We start from the raw sequence: 18,211 nt of genomic DNA on the forward strand, positions 1-18,211 counted from the left end.
TATATATATATATATATCGTTTTCCATTGTAGAGCAATACATAATCACTATTTGACATTGTCCTATTCCTTGCTTCCTTTCCTCCTTCCTTCCTTCCTTCCTTCCTTCCTTCCTTCCTTTCTTCTTTCCTTATCTCCTTCGTCTTTAATAAACTCTTTTAGTAAGATATCTAAGACTCTACTTGATGTAATATTTTTCCACAATTTCTAAAAAGCAAAAAATAATAAACATACTAACAAACCAAATCAGCTTAAAAACAGCCTTGTTCTTATTGTCATGGTTAGGCCTATATGTATTTGGCACAGAGCTTACTATGGTTTGGCACTCGGTCCGGTAGGCCATGCCTTACTGAGTTGCAATATGAAGTTGAAAGGACTTTAAAAGCAACAAGATGCATTAAAGGTAGACTGGAAAGCTATATAGTGAACGTAGCATTCGTGGTTTAGGTATTAAGGGAGAGATACTGCAAAGAACCCTTTAAAAGGCCTACAGTTAGCCGTCTGAGATGCAGTATTGGCACTAGCCTTCATTGGAATGGCTGCTAAAACACATAAGAATTCATAGTTGTTGTTTAACTTATTCTGTAAAGGAAATATGCTCATTTCCAAAATGTCGGCCTAGGCCTATGCTTAGCTTACGCAGTTTGAGATATGGCTGGAGGAGGTTTTGTTCGGTAAGGTCCTTCATCCTCGCCAACGAAATATTCTTATCGTCTATTTTATGAAAATGAACATAAACTTAATTACTTTTAAATACAAAACATGAATAGAAATCGTATTTGACATTTAAGCAAATAAAAAGAATTGAAAACAGTCTTCATTTATTAATTTTCGAATCTATGGAAAAAAAAAAAAACTCTGTCAGTCTTGTTTAAAGTGTGAGTGAAGACGAGCGCGGTCGCGGTTCATATAATATTATCTCGTTTCGTGATGAGATTTCAACCTGCTGCTATACATCAATGTGAAATGTAAGCGTAACATTTGATTTCCATGTGTAGTATATCGATTAATCTTATTTTATGGGTGTTTCCTTGTATGTGTAGATGTTTTGAACTCCGTGCTTTCCAGTCGGGGAAAGTTTAGCCAGCTGTTTAATAAAATATAGTTTTACGATACTACAAAATATGAGCTTCCTCTTGTAACATCGAGTGTAATTCATCCTTCAATATGTCATTTGATTAAATATTTTTCAATGAATAATCTCCAGGGAAGAGTAATTTCATCTATTATATCATAAGAGAGTTCAAACGCCAATACGAGATTTGCCATGACAACGTTGGGCACGGGCGAGCATAGGCCTAGTAGCCTATACAGCGGGCTGGTTTTATCTGCGTAGATAATCTCAAGTTTTCCTTTATAAATAAATAAATAAACAAATTAGAGATGTATATACTATTTCTCTAAGTTAAATGATAATATCTGAAGCTTATTTTCTTGAAAACACGAACGTAGATCTTCAGATTTTAAAATAGATTACGTGAAAGTATTAGCAATTTGATGGGATTTCCTCCAACACTCCAACAATGTTTCTTTTTTTCAACACCCAATGTGTATCAGATAATGGCTTTATATGCGTGCGCATGTGTGTATATATATATATATATATATATATATATATATATATATATATATATATATATATATATATATATATATATATATATATATATATATGTGTGTGTGTGTGTGTGTGTGTCTGTCTGTCTGTTTTATACATCGACAATAAACCGATTCTAGTCCACTGCAGGACATAGGCCTCAGACATGTCCTTAGTCATGCCTGGTGTTTGGCCATTTTGATCACCACACTGGCCACTGTGAATTGATGATGGTGGGAGACTTTAGTCTGATCGCTCACAGCAAACCTACCTAGTATGGGTGGTCTTGATTAGTACAGCCTTGCTTGATCGTGGCGATATGCAAATCCTTTCACTACATATCTAAGAGGAAAATAAGAAATAGAATAGTGTTTGAATAGAAGTTAAAACGGATGTATAGTAATAATAGAATTAACTGAGGAAATACGATATTAAGAAAAAGCAAAATGAGAATATGAATAAACTATAGGCAGGGGGCGTAGGAGCGTTTTCCTGTTTGGGGGGGCTAAAGTTCGAAATAACACTGAAGGCGGAGCCGCAGGCGCGAAGGTATAGGGGGTCTCCCCCAGAAAAATGTTATGATGAAACACCCTCAGATGCGATTTCCTGGCATCTGACAGCATATTGTATCAAAAACAAAATCATATTTTTGGAAGATTTTTATGTGACCAATTCCAATTTTTACACAATAACAATCATAAAATACCAATAGACCTATATATATATATATATATATATATATATATATATATATATATATATATATATACATTCATGCATATGTTTATTTGTGTGACATTCGTCAACTACATGTGTTCGCGTGTGTCATGTTTTCAATTTATTACTGCGTATCAATAATGTAGTTTGTTACTATAATAGTGTGTGGTAGCCTAATGATGGATAAATTAACATAAGTTTGCACGGTATGCACTGGGGGTCAAACATTTTAAGTGGCTTGATTACCAATATTGGGGCTGCTCTCTGTAAAACTAACGGTAGAGTCACACATGCATGTTCTCACCCGGTATGTCCTCCCGTATGCCCATACGCGGCCAAACGTGCGTTTTTAACCACGCCCACACAGGTATTGAATTGTGCCGCACAACGTTGCACCTACGTTGCACCTACGCACGTCAGTATGACGTTAGTACTGCGTTAGTGTGACGTAGTGCGTGAGTGGCAGCCGTTGTGCGTTGTACTTACGTTGTGCATACGTTATGTGGACCTACTGTATGGACATACTTCCAGGTAGTACGTGAAGGGTCACGCAAGCATAACGTCTTTACTAGGTATGGTGACGTAGGTGGTACGTCAAGTGCCGTCAGAGCTACGTCAGAGCTACGTCAGACTTTCGTCAGAGGTATATCAGCGCGAGGTTGGTGCCAGGCATGCCTCCTCTATACTCCCAGGTATAAAATGGGTGCTGGGCGGTACCTGACAGTCATTCACCATCCAACTACTATTTTTAAAATATTTTATTTTTCCTTATTTCCTTTCCGCACTGGGCTATTTTCCCTGTTGGGGCCCCTGGGCTTATAGCATCCTGCTTTTCCAACTAGGGTTGTAGCTTAGCATTTAATAATAATAATAATAATAATAATAATAATAATAATAATAATAATAACTGAAATCGAATGGTTATTATCGGGATGAAGTTTCACACTTGCTCTGGTTTTACTATATTTGGTAGCTCCTTTGTTTCTTCGTGTTTTAGGTTTTTTTTTTTTTTTATGCATGTTTAGGCCAGCCGTACGGCTCTCTCTGTCACACTGAAGCCACGTTGCCGCGCCGCTGCCTTAACGCTACCTGGCGGTGGCGTGGGTTGGCGTGTTTGGCAGGGAAACAGCCACAATACGTGAAGATGGCGTTGGGCTTCCTTAGCACTGACGTTATACATTACGTATGTTCACGTATGTTCCGGTTGCCCCTAGGTTGGCCTCCCGTGCGCCCAACGTATAGTCAAGTACAATCACGGATACGTGACGACCCACGTATATTGTGAGCTGCCCACAATATACGTGGCCCTCGCCGTTCCGCCAGGTATCCACGAGGTACCGTTCATACGGCAAGGTACGTCCTAGGTTGCTGGGACGTTTCCACAATTACTGCGTTGCACGAACCAGCGAACTGCGTTGTACTGACGTTATACGTGCACTTTTTGATACGTGATAATACGGCTGGCCTAAACATGCATGTGTGACTGGACCTTAAGCGAGTGACGAGTGACGTACGGGACTGTGAAACTATGATGCTGGGTACTAACATGATACTTACGTGGCGGGAGTGGGGTGGGAGGGTGAGACTGTACAAGAGCTGTTGCCAGAGATGAAATGCATTTACAAAATGTAAATCTGAATGTTTAAAAGCATATTTTCAGCAAAAAAGTGGGGGGGGGGCTATAACCCCCCAGCCCTCCCCCCTGCGCCTACGCCCATGTATATATATATATATATATATATATATATATATATATATATATATATATATACATATATATGTAAATATATATATATACATATATATATATATATATATATATATATATATATGTAAATATATACATATATATATGCATATATATATATTTATATATATACATATATATACATATATATATATATATATATATATATATATATATATATATATATATATTTATATATATATATATATATATATATATATATATATATATATATATATATATATATATATAGATATACAGATATACAGATATATATATATATATATATATATATATATATATATATATATATATATATATATATATATATGTTAACATATATATATATATATATATATATATATATATATATATATATATGTATATATATATATGTTAACATATATATATATATATATATATATATATATATATATATATATATGAATGATTTACCAAAATTTGTATGAAAATCACAACAAGAGATATGTGGAAAAGTTCCTGAACAAGATCAAGGAAAACTTTTACTTTAATTGTTCATTACTTAAATCGTTTATTTCCTTAGTTCATTTCCTCACTAGGCTATATTTTCCTGGTTTGAGTGAGCTCTTGGGCTTAATAGCATCTTGCTTTTCTAACTAGGTTTGTAACTTAATAATGATAATAGTAATAATAATAATAATAATAATAATAATAATAATAATAATAATAATAATAAATAAATAATTATTAATAATATTAATAAATAAATAATTAATAATAATAATAATAATAATAATAATAATAATATTGATAAATAATTAATAATAATAATAATAATAATAATAATAATAATAATAATGATAGAAATAATAATAATAATAATTAATAATGATGATGATGATGAATAATATTAAAAACAATGATAATAATTAATAAAAATTAATAAAAATAATAATAATTGATAATAAGAATAATAATGAATAACAATAATAATTAATAATAATAATAATTAATAATAATGATAATTAATAAAAATAATAATAATTAATAATAATAATAATAATGAAAATAATAATAATAAAAATAATAATAATAATAATAATAATAATAAATGAAAATAAATAATAAAAATGATAATAATAAAAATAATAATAATAATAAATAATTACTAATCAATAATGATAATAATAAATAATTAGTAATAATAATAGATAATAATAACTAATTAATAATGATAATAATAAATAATTAATAATAATATTAATAATAATAATAATGATAATAATAATAATTGATCATATATTAATAATTGATAATAATAAAAATAATTAACAACAATAATAATATTTAATAATAATAATGACAATAGTTATTAATAATATTAATTAATGATAATAATAATAATTAATAATAATAATACTAATTATTGGTAATAATTAATAGTAATACCAATAAGTAATAATGATAATGATCATTGATTATAATAAACATAATAATTAATACTAATAATTAGTAATAATAATCAATAATAATAATTAATTATATTAATAATAATGAAAATTAATAATAATAATAATACTAAGAATTAACAACAACAACAACAATAATAATAATAATAATAATAATAATAATAATAATAATAATAATAATATTAATGATAATAATAATTAATAATAACAATAATAATAATAATAATAATAATAATAATAATAATAATAATAATAATAATGATGATAACAATAATAATAATAATAATAATATTTCGGTAGTAGACCCTGGTACCAGGGTGAACAACCGACCGTGAAAACCACAACTACCATCAACCTTTACTATAAAGCAGTGGTTCTTAACCTTTTCCAGTGTTCGCACCCTTTTCAAATCAGCAGTCAGTTCTCGCACCCCCCCCCCCCCCCTGGAATCTGAATATATGAAAAAGCTAAATATACAAATTTGATGTAATAATAAAACCTTTTTTTATTCAATATTCATTCATACAGCTTAAAGTTCTTTCAAGAGAAAAAAAATATGAGTATGTATCAACAAGATTTTTTTTTTTTATTTGGTTCAAAATTACATTATATTTTGCCTGTACAGCACTGTAAACCTAGTGACTTCATTGTTGCTGTTTTTTTCTCCATAATGGCATCAAATATTGTTGTCTTAGTACTGAGTGCTACTCGCATGTCATGTTCAGAATTCAACTGATTTCTGCTTTTCGTTTTGATGTGAAGTAGACAAGAAAATCCTTGCTCACACAAGTAAGTAGTTGCAAAAGGTACTAGCAATTTGAGTGCTTTTGTTGCTAGTGCAGGATATGCTTCCAGCTGAGAAGCCAAGAAGTGGTCCAGCTGACTATTGGTGAACTCCATTTGGATTCCACGATTGTGTCTCATGTCGATGAGATCTTCCTTCATGCTGCCATCATCATCAACATTTTCCAAATTCTGCATGAAAGGGTTCAAGATCCAGTTATTACAGGCTTGTAACTCTCCACATGAGAAGTAACCATCAAAGGAAGTGCACAGCATATACATATGTTCAACAATTTTTGCAACAAAGTTTGGAGGCAGGGTAGAATTTTCTGTGACTGTCTCTTCCAGGCAGGGGAAATTTACTAAATTCCCCATCTTCACATGCTTTATCCACAAGACTAGTTTTTCCTTGAATGCAGCCAATTTCTCGCTTGCAATCACAATGTTAAGTCCCCTTCCCTGCAAAGAGAGATTGAGTTCACTGAGTGCTGAAAACACATCAGTCAAGTAGGCAAGCATCTGAACAAAACAAGGGTCATTGAAATGTATGGCCAGTTCTTGTACCCATTCGTGAAAAAAATGGTGAATTTCTCCTCGTTCATCCAAATCATATACGTGTACCCCGGACTTGAGTTTGTTGCAACTTTATCCCTTCATTAGGAAAATAGATTTAGGTATATCTCTTCGAACACTGTTTAAGACTAAGCAACAAGTATTTTTTTTTCAGGAAAAAATAGAAAGCGTAGGTAAAAACATATATTTTCTTCAATATTTCATAGGTATCCTCGCACCCCTTAGGGGTGCGAGCACCCCCGGTTAAGAACCCCTGCTATAAAGGGTTCATGCATCTGGATTATCAAAAGGATGAAAAGGTCATGAGAGACATAATAAAGAGTCACGTCTCCCCTGTGGATAAAAACACAGAGGTCAAGTTGACTATTTATTATCAAACTAACAAAACGAGGTTTCTCATCATGAGGAACAACTCAGCCCCGCCGACTCAGGATATTCTCAAACAGACCAACGTGGTCTATTCCTACTTATGCCCTGTTCTAGGATGCTCTGGACGTTACATAGGAATGACCACCATGCGTCTGTCAAAGAGACTGTCTTGTCATGTCCAACAAGGGGCAATAAAAGCTCGTGCCCTCCATGTCCACAATAACAACATCAAACGTGAGGAAATAATCAAGAACACCGAGATCATAGGCCGTGCTCCAGATAGCCGGAAACTTCGCATACTTGAAGCCGACTCTCAACACTACCCAGGAAATGTTCCTCCTCCCCTCCTGTCGAAGGAACAACATAAGGGAAAGTAACTCAATAATAATAATAATAATAATAATAATAATAATAATAATAATAACAATAATGATAATCATAATGATAATAATAATAATAATAATAATAATAATAATAATAATAATGATAGAAATAATAATAATAATAATAATAACAATAATAATTAATGATAATAATAATAAATAATAATAATAATGATAATTACTATTAACAATAATAATTAACAGTAATAATGATAATACATGATAATGATAATAATAATAATAATAATGATAATAATAATAATAATAATAATAATAATAATAATAATATTAATAACTATAATAATGATAATGATAATGATAATAATAATAATTAATAAAGATATTGATTAATAATAATAATAATAATAATAATAATAATAATAATAATAATTGATGATAATGATAATTAATAGCAGTAACAATAATTATTAATAGTCATAATAATTAATAATAATAATAACAATATTAATGATAACAATAATAATTATAATAATAATAAAAATAAAAATAAAAATAAAAATAATAATAATAATAATAATAATAATGATAATGATAATAATAATGATAATAATAAAAATAATAATAATAAATAATAATAATAATAATAATAATAATAATAATAATAATAATAATAATAATAAATATTAATACCAATAATAATATTTAATAATAACAATAATTAATAATGATAATAATTAATAATAATAATAATAATAACTAATGATAATAATAATTTCAATAATAACAATAATTAATAATAATAACATAATTAACAATAATAATTGATAATATTAATTAATAATAATATGAATTAATATGATTATTTGATGATACTATTAATTAATAATAATATTAGTTAATAATAATTTTAATTAATAATAATAATAATAACAATAATATTAATAATAATAATAATAATAATAATAATAATAATAATAATAATAATAATAAGAGTAGTTATTAATAATAATAATAATAATAATAATAATAATAATAATAATAATAATGATAGTAATAATAATAATAATAATAATAATAATAATAATAATAATAATAATAATAATAATATCAATAATGATAATAATAAGTAATAAAAATAATAGTAATAATAATTAATAATCACAATAACAATTTATATGAATAATAAAAATAATTATTAATGATAATGATAATAATAAAGATGATTAATAATAATAATGATAATAATAATTATAATAGTAATAATAATTAATAATATTAATTAATAGTTGTAATAATAATTGGAAATAATAATAATGATAATAATAATAATAATAATGATAAAAATAATAATAATAATAATAATAACAATAATAATAATGATAATAATAATAATAATAATAATAATAACAACAACAACAACAACAACAATAATAATAATAATAATAATAATAATAATAATAATTATTATTATTATTATTATTATTATTATTATTATTAAGATCTTGTATTGGAGTTCATAGTTTCTAAATACTTAAATGATTCTACCTCGTTAATCCTTTTTCCTTCTAATGATATTTCATCTTCCATTGCATATTCTGTTCTCATCATCTCTGTCTTTCTTCTATTTATCTTCAGCCTAATGTCGTGAGATAATTCATGCATTCTGGTAAGCAAGCATTGCAAATCCTGTCTTGTTCTGCTAACATGGACAACATCATCAACAAACTCTAGTTCTGCTAAATTCCTATCACTAATCCAGTCCAATCCTTATCCGCCATCTCTGACTGTTCTACGCATTGTAAAATCCACGAGGAGGATAAACGACAAAGGTGACAATACATTCCCTTGGAGTACTCCGCTGTTCACAGGAAATTCATTTGATAAGACTCCATTAACATCAATTTTGCACTTGCTATGCTCACAAACAGATGTAGACTATATTTATTTAGTGTAACATATCAAAATACAAGATAGGTAAATATCGAAGCGATATGCACATATTTCACGATGAAATATCTGTGCGATATTTATTTACGTTTAATACCATGCTAGCCACCGCTCATCTCTCCTGGGGGAAGGTGGCGGCGGTCTTCAAATATGTGCTACCTCTGGCCGACACCTATGTGGGATAATTATCTATGGCAGAGACCAACGAGGAACCTGGAATTGTGATATTTTTTTAGTTCGGTGATAATTTTAGAGCAAGAACTACGTTAAAACTAAACATTGTAAATAGACATAATGGGGAGAATGTAAACTGTAATTTTTGTGAAAAGGAGGAGGAAGATTTGATACATTTTTTTTTGTTTTGCCAGGAATATAGAAAAGAAAGGAATAAAGTAATTGAGCTACAACAACCATACGAGGAAGACCCAAAGAAAATAGTAGGATCATTTTTATTTAGTGAAACAAATATAGAAAAGAAATAAGAAGTATTAAGCCTGATGTGGAAGAAAAGCCAAACAGTATAAGATAAACTTTAGAGGAGCCGTTGTAAAAGCTATGACTCACCCCAGAACCTGAACCTGAACCTGAACCAAAACAAACTGAGTTTACTACGAAGTCATGACACCGATAAGCGGTAACGCATATCTATCGTAGGTTTGTATGGTGTTAGCAAATAGTGTTAGGGATTTATCTGAAAATATGGCTATAATTAATTTCAAAGATCATTGTGACGCAACAAGTGGTATTATATAACGAGATGTGAGGTGGCGGACAGTTTCGTAAGGTTTGAAGTCTCTAAGTTTCACTTTGAAATTGTATATTTTGATGATTTTTTTTTTATATTTTTTTAGTTTTATGGTTAGTTTTAACGGCTTTGGCTCAGGTTTTAGGTGTGGCAACTAAGGAGTGTCGTAGTCTTGCCCCCATTTTAAGTAGTAGTAGACTTCTTAATTAGGTTTGGTTTAGGGAACCCATGGTGGTTTTATTATAGTTACGAACAGTGAAAACTGTTCTAGTAAAAACCAACTTTGCCCTTTAGGAAAACTGATAAAGTTTTTCTGTATTACAGATTCTGATATCGAACAGAAATTATATTTTTTCTGTAGTAAATAACGTGATTTGACCTAATTTGACCTTTTTTCAACTGCAAACAAACAGAACAACCAATTCGACTAACTTTAAGTAGCCGAACTGGTTGCTGTTATTACGGATGAAATGAAGGTGAAAACCAGTTAAATCCCGTTATTTTCTACAGGAAAACATATTTTCTGTTAAAATGTTTAAATATAATGACTTTTGTTATATATATTCTGTTAAAATGATTCAATATAATGTCTTGTTCGAATTCCGTGTCACTTCACTCACGTATGTACTGCGAACGTTAACATTAGGAACATTACCAACGTTACGATGTCATTGCTAACATTAGCAATGCTATGGTAATATTAGCATGTGTATTTTCAAGCATTTTTCCATATACCCTTTACACAATATATAAAAAGGTACTAACAAACCCATCTAACCTAACCTAGAAGTTCATAACGTTAGCAGCACTATATATAATGGGTCTTGTTCCGCCACTGGCTCGCTAACACTCGCAGGAAAATAAAACATCAAGCTCGTATGTACTGGCAAGCGGTAATGTTGAGCTGCACACGCTAACATTAGCAATGGTACTCTAACATGCAATGTTACGATAACATTAGCAACGCTAATATAATGGTTCTTAAATTATAATGACTTGTTCAAATTCCGTGTCACTTCACCATGAAATTTAGCAAATGCTTTTAGGTATGGAATATTGCAGCCGCTACAAGTTTCTATAACTTCCTCCATCGCAAAATACAAAAAAAAAGCTCACTTGAAATAACGAACACCTGACTAGGACAAAGGTTTCCACGGAAAAAGATTTGGTGGAAGGAGTATGAATAGACCACTTGAAGAGATAAGGGAAGGGGGTAGGGAAATATTAACCCCCACCCCCTGTGCAAACTTTCCATACATATGGGTTCGTGATTGGTTAACAGGAAAACAACGGTGTCTAGAAGGTAAACAAGAATGAACTAGAATGGGAAACTTGTCCAGAGCAAGTATTTATGTGAAATCAGGGTGTGACAAGGTAATAACAAAATGAATAAAAGTAATATAGGAAGATAAAATGGAATGTATGATAAATAATATTTAATGGGAATATAAAATGGGGTGATTTTATAAGGTATCGGATAATTAAACGTGTAATACTTTGGTCAATCGTAATATGTATACGAGGGTATTACATAAAAGGAATGGTATGGTTGAACTAGATCAAGTAATATATTGGAATAAAGCGGGTGAAGAAGTCGAATAGTTACATTTCACGGTCAGAGAAGAAGAAATCTTATTGGTGGAGGAGGAGTCTCTGCACAGGGAGGCGGGGTTTTTGCGCAGAAGGTCAAAACCTGCTATATACAAACAAACAAACGAGAGCGACTACAACCGACAAGTAGAATGACAAAAGATAAACTAGAAACACTGCTAATGTTGTAGTGGTTTGTGGACTGTGGCCAGAGGTAGCACCCGAACTGCCTAGTGTCCGAATGCCGACCACAACCCAGCGTTTACTAGCCAAAATTATACAACGGTGGAATGCCCAAAAATCTAGGTAATTGTAAGGAGGGACTTCAGAGCTACAAAAAAAAAAAAATAATAGTGTGTTTCATAACATACCACCAATAAAGCTTTCTTAGACACAAACCACTTTTTTATTCCAATGTTAGCATGTTACGCTAAAATTGCCGCAGCTCTACATAACAGGTTGGCAGCTCTGGCTACCGTATTTTTTCATGAGACATAGCCTTTGCAACGGCACCTCCAAAGTTTATCCACTTATACTGTTTTGTCTTTTCCCGCTCATCAGTGTTCGCCTGCTTGTCAGCGTTCACCTGCTCTACAGCGATCGCCCGCTCATCTGCATTCGCCCGTTCAGCAGCGTTTTCCTGCTCTTCAGCGATTGCCTGGTCGTCAGCATTTGCCTGATATACAACGGTCACCTGCTCATCAGTGATTGCCCATCCGTTGGCATTCACCTCATCGACCTCACGAGTCGCGTAAGCCTTCGCTGTCTCGAGAAATGCGTATCCATCATCCAATGAACCAGCGTTCGTTTACACACCAGAGCGTTCTTAAACCATCGAGTCGCTCGCCGGTGGAACGCATTCGTTCACCTGTTTGTGAGCCTCTTCAACGCGATTTGTTGCTCATCGGTCGGCCTTCACACCAAGCAACGCATGAGTTGCCTCCCCAGTAATTGTCGTCAAACCGACCTGTTTCTCGGGCAGTAATGATCGATCCCCTGTTACCACGGTATCGCTCTTCAACGTGGGAACACTCTCCCTCCTATCGTTCGTCCAGCCATCGATCTTCTCGTCGTAAACAGGAGGTTACTCGTCGCTCCCCAACATTTCAGCGACCACCACATCCTCTTGCAAGGGAGGATCTGTAACTGCAACCACTAAAAGCAGTGGTTGTGGCCTCCAAAAGTAGGGTGAGTAATGATCATTCTCTGTCACCCCACTCCCGTCCCCACAAACATGAAACGTAGCAACTGCCAGGGAAGGAGGCAGGGGGCAAGTTTCAGGATCCCTAAACTCCCAGCATTTAGATGGGAATCGGCATCTACGGCCCCTAAATCCTCGGTGTCGGTTGTGGAGACCCCTCGGAAGGATCGTTCATCCTCTCTCCCTTCAGGGGATCTATCAGAGAGTGCATCGATAAATAAGCAGCCGTGGTTCAATGCCTTGGTTTGGGTGGTAATTCAAGCCTTCGCCCCCATGCTTCCGTCGCATATGTCGGAAGCCTCAGCGAGTCCAACTGATCCGGGACTTTGGACCACAACTGCCTCCTCCCCTCTGAAGAGGAAGAGGGGATCCCCTGATAAGGTCCCATCAACGAAAGTCAAGCTGACCCTGATCAGGATGCGTAGGGTAGTAACAGAGGCAATCAAAGGGAAGAGTCAGTGTTGGACTCTCCCCTTCCATCACCGACGGAAAGACATCGAGGAGAGAACATTGGCCCACTTACAGCTCCTCGTTCTTTCCTTTCTGAGAAGGTCACGTCATCTAGACCTTCTGCTTTAGAGCCCCTGTTTCCTCCTAGAAGGGAACCTAAGGACTCCAAGACCATTCCCAAGTCTACCTCTAGGACTCAACCCCTCTGAGAGTTCCGTCAGTCTTTCAGTTGACGACCGCGACCCACTCCAGGGTGAGACCTTGGTGGTGGATGGAGATCCCGCTGCCAGCCCAGCTTCAGACGAAGATCAAAGAGAATCAGAACACGCCTTTTGGCAGGTTCTCTCCATTATGAGGGCCCTTAATGGGTTACCAGATCCGGAAATGGCCCCTCAAGAAGGCAAAGACATGGTCATAGACTGTGTCTTGAGCACCCATAAGCCTTCTAAGGTCAGTGCAGCTTTGCCCTGGTCCCGGGGGTTAAAGGGTGTCCGGCGTAAAATCGCCTCCCAACTGTCTTCCATCTCTGAATCTTTGCGTTCATTCTCATCCTCCAAATTCCTCCCACCTTCAGGTGCTAACCAGAGGAGATATTATGACATTATGGACAAGACCTTCTTGATAATGTCTCTCCACCACTCCCTGGAAGAGCTGACCAAGGGAGTCTCTCTTGAGAGGCTCTCTCGCGTCAGGTCTCATTCCCAGCGTCTGAGATCCTAAACCAAGGGGAAGTTGCGAAGTACGCAGCCATAAGATTTAAAGTGCAAGGTGGCAACCCTACTTAACCAAGTGGATAGGTAAGGGGTTGTTGGGGGCTACCCAGCCACCTATATCTACTCATGGTTCAATGACTTACTGGGAGACAGGTGATGGTGGGCCAATTTATATGAATAGCTACAGGTTTGTATTAGTTTGGGAAGAATATAAATCTCCGAATTTTGTCATTTGTTCCCATACTAACAAGCCTTCCGCTATTTATATTGGATGACTCACTCTTAGGAGGGTGGTAAGTCTGACTACTGGCTTAGTCATTGACCCGGGTTTCCCTAGTACAGTATTAGACTGTAATTGAGGGATACCTTGCACCTCGCATATCAATTCAAGTGAGTAACTAAAATAGTTGTGAGAGATATAAGAGTGTCTAGGTAAGAAGATACTCTTAGTTAAAATAGGAGCCCTACACATAAAAAGAAGTGTCCCAAAGCCTATCTTGCAGGAGGTGTTGGGGATGTGTATGAGTATATGAAAAACATACTTGGTTACACAAGGGAAGTGGTTACTACCTGCAGAGGTTGAAGCCATCTTTGCAAAGGGACCCATGGCACTGTTCCTCAAAGGAGGGAAGGATGAAGAAAGTAAAAGAGCAAGGCATGCTTTCATTCATCCCAGTCTTACCCCGGGTAGCCAATGCCTTCAACCTTCTGCTACTTGTCCAACAAGGAGCCCAAGGTATTATTAAACCACTTATTGTGTCACCACTACAGGAGTGATAGAGAAAATGTATCGGGTCTTCTGTGGGTCACGTCTTGTAGGTAGGGTGAGGTGAAGATCAGACACATTTCCACCCTACTGATGGCACAGTTTGTGTCACAAAGGAGCTGCTTGAAAACATTATGGATGGATTCTGCCCTAAAACATTCAGAGCTCTGGGTCATCTCTATGAAGAGGAGGAGAGGGATTCTGCGACTGGTATAGGGCCTGCGTCCCCGCCATGGTCGAGATCCTTACAATCTTCTCTGACCTTCATGGGGTTAGCGAGGCGTGCTGAACCTAAGGAGCGAACTCCTTCATTGTTTTCCTGAGGTACGGCCTCAATATAATCACTGGCGTGAAAAAGAAAAACAATGATGAGTATCTGACCCAGTGTGCCATACCCTTGGGGCTAGGTAATCGCCCTCTTCGAAGTATGTCCTCAAGTAATTACCTGTGTTACAGCCTTGATTACAAAGCAGCAGGTTCCAAGTTGGAGGGCTTGAACCTGAGGTTCAAGCTGCCTGGAACAAAATAGGATGTTACTTGGATTCTCGTCGTGAGTGAGAGACGTTGAGGGAGACCCATAGGGTACGTCCCTCTTTTGGTCGAGTGTCACATTGGGAAAGACCTGTCTTTGGGATCAGGGGAAGATCTACAATGTAGAGCCACCAGTCCCGTAGAAGGTTGTATTACCCCGCTACGAGTAATAGGTTCAAACTCTATGCAGAGCAATGATTGGAGGAGATGCTCAATGGACAAGCAAAGGTCTTCTGTTACCTAAGCTTAAGAGCGTGATTCCTTTTGTTGGTAATTTCCGAGTGGATGACTAGAATAGCACTCTTTAGAAGAGGAAAAAACAGACTTCACTCAACTCTCACCACGGAGTATCTAGTCATAAAGGAAGTCCGTAATGGGTTCTCTAGAGCCGGAGACGTGCCATTGTATGTGACCTGTCTTTTCGAAAAGGCTAGACCGAAGCTTTATCGAGTCCCTTAATGAGACAAGTCCGTCTATAAGTCTGCATGGAAGTGGGGAGAAGCCATCTATTTCTTTCCCAAGAAAATTGCTTGCAAAAGGGAATCGAACAGGAGACAACAGTCCTTCTCCTGCAAAAAGTAGATCCCTGCTTGTCATTGATATTCATTCCGTTGTCTTCAGAGTCCCTGTGGTCTCTCTCCTTGAGAGCATCTTCATCAGCCTCTTGGCAGTTTTAAGATTCACGGTTTTGACTATTTACAAAGAGAAGCTTTTTGTGGCAGTTGCACTGTATTCTAAAGATACGCAAAGTCTAGGATTGTTATCAAGTGGAGGAGTACATCTTAATAGAATTTTTATTTGAACAATTCCTCTTCGCTTCTCACTATTTGTTAAAACTATTTACTGGGAACACAGTAATTCCTCATAACTTTTGAAAATCTTACCAAAGTATAATAATGCTTCAACATTCTAAATGTATAAAATACAAAACCAAGTTTATGAATTATATAATATAATATGATCACATCGGTAGGTACAAAGATTATTCCAATGCACAGTAAAACTTGTTCATATTAAGAATTGTATTTTTGTATTGTTTTATAACTGACTCTTTATTTTCCAGGTACTAAACAGACTCCGCATTATGTCCGGTGGTTCTGACGATCAGGAATTGCAAGATGTTGCCGGTACTGTTTATGGTGAGTCTTCTAAATCTGCACGAGCAAATGTCTTCGCCATGTACAGATATTTTAGTAACAAACAAGTGTTTTTAAACATCTGACTTACCTGGTAGTTATATATATAGCTTAGTCCCTGATGTCACGGCAGGATTTCAAAACTCGCGGCAATCGCCGATTGGGTAGCCAGGTGTACCACCAGTGCGCCCTCTACCCAGGTACCTGGAACCATTCCAACTATTCCTCAGATCTTCCCTGCCGCCTCACCGGTAACATCGTTGGAATTTCGCTCGCTTTCGCATGTGTTAATTGCAGTTATTTTGGTGAAGTACACTTTGGCTTTCGCTCGTTTTGGGTTTGTTTTTTGGTATTTTCTTGGCCCCGATTAGATTTTGTTGTTTTGATCTCTCTTTCGATTTTTTCATAATGTCTGACTCTTCTTCGAGTATTAGAAGGTGTGTGAGAGGTTGTAAGACCTGGCTTGCTAAAGCCTCTGTTGATATCCACTCCATTTGTGTGAAATCTAGAGGTAAATGTTGTGAGTTGGATGATCGTTATGATGAATGTGTAATTTTGACTGAGAGTAAGTACTTGGAGTTTGACCACTACACTCGTAAGCTTGAAAGGGATAGGATCAGGAGAAGTCCTTCTAGGGATTGTTCCCCTCCCCGTGTTAACGAACCTATTTATCCTTCCCCTGTAGGGGTAGTTCCAGATCCCACTACTGTTAAACCTAATGAATCAACTTTGAAGGACTTGATGGTGGCTGTTCAAGCCCTGGGTGAGAGAGTGGAGTCCCTCGCAGCGGACAGGACTAAATTATGGTCCGATGTGAAGGAGTTAAAGAGTGCAAGTGTCAGTGCTAAAGGGTCAGTGAAATTAATCAGTGCAGTGGAGGGTGCGGCTGCTCGGACTTGTCGTTCTCCTAGCCCTAGACATCTTCCAAGCTCCCCAACCCCTGGGAGAAGGAATGCCGACGGGCGAAGGGAGGCGAGAGGCGTTAGCTCCCGAGCAGTCGTCCCCTCGAGCCCACCTGTTGACGCTTCCCAGGACCCTCGCCCTCGCCATGGGAAAGGCGAAGTAAAAGTGTTTTCTTCTTCGTCGGATGACGCAGCGCCCAGGCGGGGCTGGCGTCTTGCATCGAGACCTCTCAAGAGGAAAATTTCCGCTGTTGAGCAGCGTCGTGTTATGACGCCTCAGGCGCCAGGTTGCAGCCATTGGAGCAGTCCGGAGTGTTTTCCTTCCTGCTCCGAGGAAAGTTCTCCTGCCAAGTAGCCATCTACTTTGGTAGGAGATAAAAGGAAGTTGGAAGATGTCAGGCGGCCATCCCTATCGGTTGGAAATATACAGTTGTCGGAGGCTGGCATGACCTCTGTACATGCTCCTCCTCCCCCTTCGGATTGGTACTCGTCTCCTGAACGTTCTGCGGTTTCCTTGAGCGACGTGGAGGGAGAACTTGTTGAGGAAGCAGCGTCCCCTGTTTGTCCATAGCAAGTTGCTCTGAACTTAAGTGTACTGCAAGATATGCAGCAGAAACTCTCCTCCCTCATGAAGGTCTACCAGCCCACAG

General features: G+C 35.7%; 1 protein-coding gene across 5 annotated transcripts in view; it reads left to right on the top strand.

Moving 5' to 3' along the window:
* Window positions 1-931: 931 nt before the first annotated feature.
* galla-1 (cytosolic iron-sulfur assembly component galla-1) overlaps window positions 932-18,211 on the top strand; it is a 51,621-nt gene continuing 34,341 nt past the window's right edge. For 2 of the 5 annotated variants that reach the window (XM_068360962.1, XM_068360958.1), the window contains exons 1-2: window positions 10,099-10,181; window positions 16,587-16,662. In XM_068360962.1, coding sequence (XP_068217063.1) covers window positions 16,608-16,662 — 55 coding nt within the window. In that variant the 5' untranslated portion in view covers window positions 10,099-10,181; window positions 16,587-16,607. Of the gene's footprint in view, window positions 968-10,098; window positions 10,182-16,586; window positions 16,663-18,211 lie in introns of those variants that run through there. The other 3 variants (XM_068360961.1, XM_068360960.1, XM_068360959.1) reach the window with 3 other exon arrangements.

This window comes from Palaemon carinicauda, chromosome 37 (assembly GCF_036898095.1).
Source record: "Palaemon carinicauda isolate YSFRI2023 chromosome 37, ASM3689809v2, whole genome shotgun sequence".
In the NCBI taxonomy this organism is placed as follows: Eukaryota; Metazoa; Arthropoda; class Malacostraca; order Decapoda; family Palaemonidae; genus Palaemon; species Palaemon carinicauda.